The sequence below is a fragment of the Orycteropus afer genome, unplaced genomic scaffold, assembly GCF_000298275.1.
Source record: "Orycteropus afer afer isolate SDZICR_OR568_19922 unplaced genomic scaffold, OryAfe1.0 scaffold00246, whole genome shotgun sequence".
Taxonomy (NCBI): Eukaryota; Metazoa; Chordata; class Mammalia; order Tubulidentata; family Orycteropodidae; genus Orycteropus; species Orycteropus afer.
This window is the reverse complement of record NW_006921833.1, coordinates 134,892-143,792: the sequence shown is the minus strand read 5'-3', so window position 1 is coordinate 143,792 and position 8,901 is coordinate 134,892. Positions and strand designations below refer to the sequence as shown.

The window sequence follows — 8,901 nt, the reverse complement described above, 5'->3', positions numbered from 1 at the left end:
ATGCTTTCTGCATCATTTGTTTGAATGTTTTTCTCTTTGATTGGAAAATATGATCATCTAGATCAGGAGCAAAGTTTTATTTGGCTTTTTATTTCTAGCACTTTGCTTATTCTTAATGCAAAGTGTTTCCTGCATAAATGATTTAAAACATTGAGTCTAGGAATTGAACACACACATTAAAATTTTTTTCATCCATGTCTTAGTTTGCTAGTGCTGCTGTAACAGAAATACAAGTGAGTGGTTTTAAAAAACAGAAATTTATTTTATTATCGTTTAAAAAATTCACCACAATTGTGTTGATTCCAACTCACAGTGACTCCCATTAGGTTCCCAAGGCTGTCAATGTTTATGGAAGTGGATTTCCCTATCTTCCACCCACAGAATAGCTGGTGGATTTGAACTGCTGACCTTCTGGTTAGCAGCCAAATCCCTTACTCACTACGCCACCAGAGCTCCTTATTTATTGTTTAGAAGGCTGTAAGTCCAAATTCAGGGCACTAGCTTTAGAGAAAGACTCTTTCAGTCCACTCTAGGGGAACGTACTTGTCTCAACTTCTCTAGTTTTCTTCTTTATGTTCCATGGGGATCTCCACATGACATCTATCTGTTCTTCACTCTAGTTTATTTCTCTGTGCCTAATCTTTTTTTTTTTTTTTTTGCATCTCAAAAGGCGTTAGGTTTCAGACACATCCTACAGTCATATGGCTCATTAATAGGACAAAGAAAATTCTATTATTAAATGGTTGCATCTCAAAAGGCATTAGGTTTCAGACACATCCTACAGTCATATGGCTCATTAATAGGACAAAGAAAATTCTATTATTAAATGGGGTTACATCCAAATGGAATAGGTTTTATGATTCAAATCACATATTTTTGGAGGACACAATTCAATATATAACAATTAGAGAATGCGTGATTCTTTTTACATTATTATTCTACCTTCTCAGGATGCAAGGGCACAGACTAAACATTCACCTGTAATGGTAGGCACAGTGCTTAAAGCTCTTGGTTGCTAACCAAAAGGTCAGCAGTTCAAACCCACTAGGTGATCTCAGGCTGTCTGCTTCTGTAACATTTACAGCCTTGGAAACCCTATCGGGCAGTTCTATTTTGTCCAATAGTGTTGCTATGAATTGGAATCAACTCAGTGGCAGTGTGTTTGGTTTGTCTTTCTTGTACATTCCAATTCAAAGGAACCCTGCTGTTGCAGTAATTAAAGCACTCAGCTGATATCTGAAAGGTCAGGGTTGAAATCCACCATTCACTCCACAGGAGAAAGATGTAGCAATCTGCTTCCATAATGATTACAGTCTTGGGAATCCTAAGGAGCAGCTTTACCATATCCTATAGAGTCACTATGAGTTGAAATCAACCCCACAGCAATGAGGTTTAGATTTGAAATCTCCTTCCTATTTGCTTACTAAAGTGAAAACTGTGAGTGAGACTGCTTTGTTTTTCCAGGTCTCTCAAGTTTTCTGCCTTTGACAGGGTGCTTACCACTTTTCTCTCACTGTTGTTGTTGTGTTGTTAGGTGCTGTCAACTTGACACCGAGTCATAGCTACCCTGTGTACAACAGAACAAAACACTGCCCCATGGTGCGTTATCTTCACAGTCTTTGCTGTACTTGAGCCCATTTCTGTAGCCACTGTGTCAATCCATCTTGATGAGGGTCTTCCCCTTTTTTGCTGACCCTCCACTTTATCAAGCATAATATTCCTCTCCAGTGAATGGTCCCTTCTAATAACATGACCAAAGTAGGTGAGACAAAGTCTGGCCATTCGTGCCTCCACAGAGAATTCCAGCTATACCTCTTCCAGGAAAGATTTGTTCATTCTTCTGGAAGTCCATGGTTTTTTAAAAATTATTTTTCGATATGAAGTGATTGAAAATTCCATGGCTTGGAACAGGTGTACCCTAGTCTTCAAAGTGACCTCTTTGCTCTTTAACGCTTTAAAGATACCGTTTGCAGTAGATTTTCCCAGTGTGATATGACATCTGATTCTTTGACTACTGCTTCAATAAGTGTTGTTTGTGGATCCAAGTAAAATAAAATCCCTGACAACTTCAATCTTTTCTCCATTTATCATAAAGCTGCTAATTGGTCCAGTTGTGAGTATTTTCATTTTGTTTATGTTGAAGTATAATACATTCTGCAGACTGTAGTCTTTAATTTTCATCAGTAAGTGCTTCAAGTCATCTTGCTTTCAGCTAGCAAGGTCGTGTCATCTCCAAACTGCAGGCTGTTAAAGAGTCTTCCATTCTATCACTATCTATTAAGAATTCTACTTCATAACAGTGAGTTTTCTTTCTCTGGCATGTTTCTGCCTTACAGAGGCTCCAGTTTTCACAGGTTTTATTGTATAAATGTTGCTGTGATCTTACGGATTAGAAAATTTGAAACCCAACAATCCTGTAATGCTCAATAAAGATAACAAAAGATAGTGTCATGGAAACTTGAATGGAAAGAGAAAATAATCTTTCAAATTAAAACAATCATGTTTAATCTTGGCTCTATTATTTAATAGCTGTGTGTCCTGAAATTTTTATAAACTTATTTTTTGTCATTTTTAACAGAAATATTAACATTTATCTCATGGATTGCTCTGAATTGTATGAGGAAAGAAGCTAATGTAGTTCTTGAAACATGACAGGCTCTTAGTGGTTCTTTGTAGGTACTCAATAGCTGATAATAACAATAATACCAGTCATTATAATGTATGATTAGCAAAATTATATATACAGGAATTTAAAATATTTATACAATGGATGAAATAACGTTTATTCACATTTTTTTTTTTAAAAAAACAAGTGCTTAAATATGTATAGAAATTTTCAGAATTCTAATTAGGAAAATCATTTGTTGTTGTTGTTATGTGCCGTCGAGTCAAACCCGACTCATAGCGACCCCTCCTTGGGTTTCCGAGGCAGTATCACTACGGAAGTAGGATTGCCCAACCTTCCTTCCGAGGAGTGGCTGGTGGGTTTGAACCACCAGCCTTCTGGTTAGCAGTCAAGTGTCTTAGCCACTATGCTACCAAATCATAGTCATCTAAAATATTTTAAAATTACAAAAATGTTTTATTGTTCTTAGATTCCATCTCTGTGGCTCATGACTTGTGACAACCCCATACACAATGGAAGAAACCTTTTCTAGAACTGATGAGATTTTGGAGTAGTAGACCTTGAATATGTCTAACTTAACATATTTTAAGTTGATATCTTAAATACTAAATGATAATAAACATGACTATGATGGGAGCATCACTAACAATGTATTAGATTACACTGTGGTAAACTAACTCCAAATCTCAGTGGATTACAACACTAAACATTTATTTCTCACTCAGGCTTAGAAATTCCTTCTTGTGTTTCTGAGGAAGTATCACTACAGAAGTAGATTGCCCAATCTTCCTTCCTAGGAGTGAATGATGGGTTTGAACTGCCAGCCTTCTGGTTAGCAGTCAAATGCCTTAGGTACTATGCCACCAGAGCTCCTTTTTGATTTGGTTTTGGCCCAAAATCTCAGTGGTTTACAACACTAAACATTTATTTCTCACTCATGCTAAATAACTATTGTAGGCCAACCATGTCACCTTCACTCTGGAAATAAAGTGATAACACAGTTTCTATCTGAACATCCTGATCTTCTAGCAGAAGGGCAAATGTGGCATAGAGAACCATGCAATGACATAAAAGTCTCCTCAGTCCTGACATATGCCACTTCTACTCATCTTCCATTAACTACACAAGTCAAAAGACCACACCTGAAATCAACAGGTTAAGGATGTATGATCTTTTGGCTGGAAGAGACATTATAGGTGTGATCAGTAATTACATGGACCAAGATAGAAATCAGTGGGATAAGAAATATAATCCCCCAACAGGAGGTAGAGGAGAAACATTTACAATAATAATACATTCTATCAGCAGAGTTTTTTTTTTTTTTTTTAAGATTAAATGAAATTTTAAATAATTTATGATGTTAATATATGTTCATTAAGAATAAAGTGGTGAGGAGAGGGTTTGCATTGGTTAAATAAAGATTTTTAATTTCAAAGCAAAGTCATCTGATTAATTTAATATATAAAGATAAATGGTGGGGAATTTTCAACTCTGAAATATATGTAAATAACCTAATATATTATGGATTTACCTAATTTTACCAGTAAAATTTTATAGAATTTTGTACTCTTTTTCAGTGGAGTATAAGAGGTTTATTAAAATATGGTTCAATAAGTTCAGGCTGATCTTAAAAACAAAAACAAAAAAAAAAAAAATACACTGCCATCGAGTCAGTTCCAGCTGATCTTACTCCAAAGAATATGCGTTTAGTTATGGATAGTAAAAAGAAGAGTAGTTTGTTACTTTTGATGAGTATATTTATGAATGCAAAACATCTTTTAAAATATTTTGTTTTTCTATCACAATTCAGATGTAAGCAGAATTTTACATTTTCCATACATGCAGGTATAGCAGGAAACATAACATAGAGTAGAGAGTCAGGGTTAAGTGTAATTTAATGTAATCATGGGAAAAATAATATGTAATAAACAAACCTAACAAATAGTTTGTGTTTCAGCCAAATTACTACTATAGTCTTCAGTTTTCCAATTTACACAATAAGGCATCAAATTATTTGGTGTCTAAATTCTCTCTACCAGTCCTAAAATTGGTGTGTTGTTGTTGTTATTTGCCATCAAGTCGGCCCTGACTCCTAGCAACCCCTCCTTGGGATTCCGAGGCAGTTATCACTATGGAAGTAGGATTGCCCAACCTTCCTTCCGAGGAGTGGCTGGTGGGTTTGAACCACCAGCCTCCTGGTTAGCAGTCAAGTACCTTAGGCATTATGCTACCAGAGTAGGCATTCAAAAAACAAAAACATCATAAGGAGCATGAGTCACCCCCTCATGGTTTCATAGTAAGACAGTCTTTGAAAAGTTCCTGGGATAGGATGGGTTCTTCTAACTCAGAAGGAAGAAGAGTGGTAGGAACACAGTAACATATTTTTTGAACTTTACTTTATTCATCTCTCCTCAATTCCTCTTTTCTACACATACAGTTTTTTTACTGGGATAATAGAATTTTTCCTGCAATATTTTAAGTTTTCATTTTAACTTTTGGGTTGTATGGTGTAGGGCAATCCCATATATTTGTACAGATTATTTACTATACAATTCTAGGGGCTCCCTTGACATTTTCAGTGTATAAACTATGTGGCCTTTAATTGTCATTCTAAAGTGGTTCAGATTTATTTTATTATTTTAATATTAGTGCACTTATTTCTTGCACTGAATTGTTAATTGTTGATATTATATTAGGACAATTCATGCAATAAATATGTTTTAATTCTACTGGATATAACATCATATTTTCAATGCATATTTTCATTTTACTATATTATGATAACCTTAGACTTAAGATTTTTGTATATATGATTTGGTTGCACTATCTGTCATCCAAATTTTCTTTAAATTATTTAGTGTTGATAAAGCAGATGATGAAGATGATGAGGATTTAACCATGAACAAAACTTGGGTCTTGGCACCAAAGATTCATGAAGGAGACATCACACAAATTCTCAACTCATTACTTCAAGGCTATGATAATAAACTTCGTCCAGATATAGGAGGTAAGTCTGAGTTATCCATCTGGTAGTTTGGTGAACTGTGAAATAGTTCTAAACATACAAATTGGACTTTCATGGATTAACTAGTAATGACATCATATTAAAATATTTCAACATTTTTCCAGCTTCACTGATATTGTAATAATAATTCGTATGATATACCTAGAATATCTGATATATGTTGGAGACAGCTGAGTTTGACAATTATTAGTTCTGTGGAGGTCACAGTCTGATGTAGGTAGAAAGACACGTGAACATTTTTGACGCAATTATATTACAACTGCTACAAGAAGAGAAACCACAATTTTGATAAAAGTATTTGAAGAGCTGAGAAATACTTCATAGAAAATCTAATATTTGAAAAGTAAGTAAGAGTTGTAGTCTTGTGCTGATGTTACACTGTTTTAATTATTATAGAGTGATAAATCTTGATAGTGTAGGTAATCCAACTTTATTTTTCTTCAACATGTTCTATTATTCTTGATTTTTTGCATTTTCATATAATTTTAAATAATAGAATAAACTTGTCATTTCTTCACCATAACTCTTCTTTAAACAAAGAAACAAACATACAAAGAAATCAGTAGAGATTTTGATTGCGATTGTAATAAATCAATGGTCAATATCCTGAAGTGGTTGTTATGAGATGCTGTTGAGTGGACTGTGACTCGTAGAGACCATGTGACAGAGTAGAACTGCCCTGTAGGGTTTTTTTGGATGTGATATTTTAAAAAAACTAATTTTTCATTGGTGAAAATATACTCAGCAAAATATGCTTCCATTCAACATTTTCTACACATAATATTTAGTGCCACTGCTTACAGTTTCATGTTGAGTCAATATTCTCATTATTTCCATTCTTGTTATTTTACTGCCCATGACTCGGTTTCACTTCCCTTCAAACTTTTCATCTTTGTTTTAGAGTAACTGTTGTCCATTCAGTTTCATGTAAAGTTTAAAACAGTGCAGTACTCATGGGTGACATTTTTTTTTTTTTACATTTTGAGTTAACCTACTCTTAATTACCATATTTCTTCGCAAATAACTTTCCATATTATTTTTTGCCAACTGTACAACCCCCCACGCTATGCCAATTTTCCTTTTACGTGTCGCTGACTTCAGTTTCTAGGCCTGATCACAAATGTGAAAAGCACAAGAAGCAAATGTTCTTCTATAGACCTATGCTTGTAAGTATATGACTAAAGGACTTATGATCACTTGACCAAGACATTGACACTAAAAAGGCATAATTAAACTATGAAGTAAGCTGACCTAACGTAACCTAATAAAGAATTATAGTGGTGTACTGGTTAAGGCATTTGGCTGTTAACCAAAAGATGGGTGGTTCAAACCCAGCAGTTGGTCCATGGAAAAAAGGTGAGGCCATCTGCTTCTATAAAGATTTACAGCCTTGGAAACTCAGTGGGGGTTGCTCTGAGTCATAATCAAATTGATGTCAGTGAGTTTTTTTTTTTTTTGCTTTAACATAACCTAATGTTTCACTTAAGATGATTAGATAAGGTTTTCACATTCAACTGTTGGAATAATGTGCTATAATTATCAACTTAATTTAATAGAAACACACACTTTGATTGTTACCAAATTTGATCCATAGAGGGTCAGCAAAAAAGGGGAAGACCTCAACAAGGTGGACTGGCACACTGACTGCAATGATGGGATCAAGCACAGCAAGGATTGTAAGGATCGTGCAAGACTGGACAGTATTTTGTTGTGTTGTACATAGGGTCACTATGAGTCAGAGCTGACCTGATGGCATCTAACAACAAGGACATCAACCAAACTTGATCCATGGTTTTTTTATTTTCATTTTAAGAGCTTGTTTTACATTCAATGTAACATGTACATTTAGTTTCATTCCCCATTCACCATGTCCAACACTAACCCAGTCTCCTCCCCTCCCTACCCTGCACCCCTCCCCCTGTGCCCCTCATAATTATGCACTCCTGTTTGTCGTGCAGTTCCTCAGTTTGAATGTTGGTCCTCTGGTGTCCCATGGTCTATTGCTTTAGGGGATGTATTAACATAGAGTATGTGGGTACGTCATCCTGGGTTGAGTGGTCTGCATGCATATCTTGTTAACTACTGGGCTGAGAGCCTGCCCCTGGGGGTGAATTTTATTCCAGGTGCAGAATGTATTTGAGGGCCATAGTATGGGGAGTCTCACCAGATTTCATCTGACCAGTAATTCTGGTCATTATTGAGTTTTTGGATTTTCTTCCACATTTTCCCTCCCACTCTATCTAGGATCTCCAGATTTAATCCTTTCCTGAGTAGTTAGCACTGGTAGCCAGACACCATCTATTTCTTCTGGTCTTGAGGGCCATCATGTCCTAGGGCTGGTTGCTTATAAATGCCCTTTTATTATTTTCTTTCTTCTGCGTTCTTCTTCACTTCCAATGTTAGGAGACCATTAGCTGCATCTTAGATGGTTGCTTGAAAGCTTTTAAGATCCCAGTTGCTACTCACCAATGTAGGATGTGGAGCAATGCTTTTATGTATTTTGTTGTGCCAATTGAGTCTAGTGTCCCCCAATACTATGGTCCTGAGGTAGTAGTTCTATTGGATCTCTCTCCCATAGTGTCAAAATGTCTGTCAGGGATGACTCTGTATCTGTTTTCTATTGTTTCTCTAAGGACTGCAGGTATTTTGTATCACTGGTGTCTGTGCAAGATTAGCCTTGGCTGAATCTATCCTTGGTCTAGAGTAGACCTCTGCTCACTGACCCCTGTCTGATCATCTCAGGTGTTTATGTATTTATCTGTATAGCCTAGTGTTTGGTGTTAATGGCAATGTGATATTGTGGACACATTGGTTGCTATTAGCATCTGTCATCTATCTCTTATGTGCACAGTTCAGTGTCCTCTCATTTCCCAATATTATGGTAGTCATACATCCTTCCCGTATATCACTCCCCTACCCATGTCAGCATGTAAGCCCCAACTAGCCCTAAATTAATCCTTCCCCTTCCCTCCCCATCCTGGTAACCTACTAGGTGAATTCCCTTTCCCAAGCAAACCCTTCTCTGTCTTTTTACAGTAATGGGCTCATACAATACTTCTCCTTCTGCAATTGACTTATTTCACTCAGTATAATGTCTTCCAGGTTCATCCATATTGGTAGATAATTCGCATATCCCTCATTGTTCTTTAATGTGGCATAGTATTCCATTGTGTATACCATAATTTGGTTATACACTCATCCATTGATGGGTATTTAGGTTGTTTCCATCTCTTTGCTATGGTGAATTGTG

General features: G+C 36.0%; 1 protein-coding gene across 1 annotated transcript in view; it reads left to right on the top strand.

The window, feature by feature from the left end:
* GABRG1 (gamma-aminobutyric acid type A receptor subunit gamma1) overlaps window positions 1-8,901 on the top strand; it is a 155,642-nt gene that overhangs the window by 48,576 nt on the left and 98,165 nt on the right. Inside the window, exon 2 of the mRNA XM_007949425.2 lies at window positions 5,485-5,633. Within this exon, the coding sequence (XP_007947616.1) occupies window positions 5,485-5,633 (149 nt within the window). The remainder of the gene's footprint in view (window positions 1-5,484; window positions 5,634-8,901) is intronic.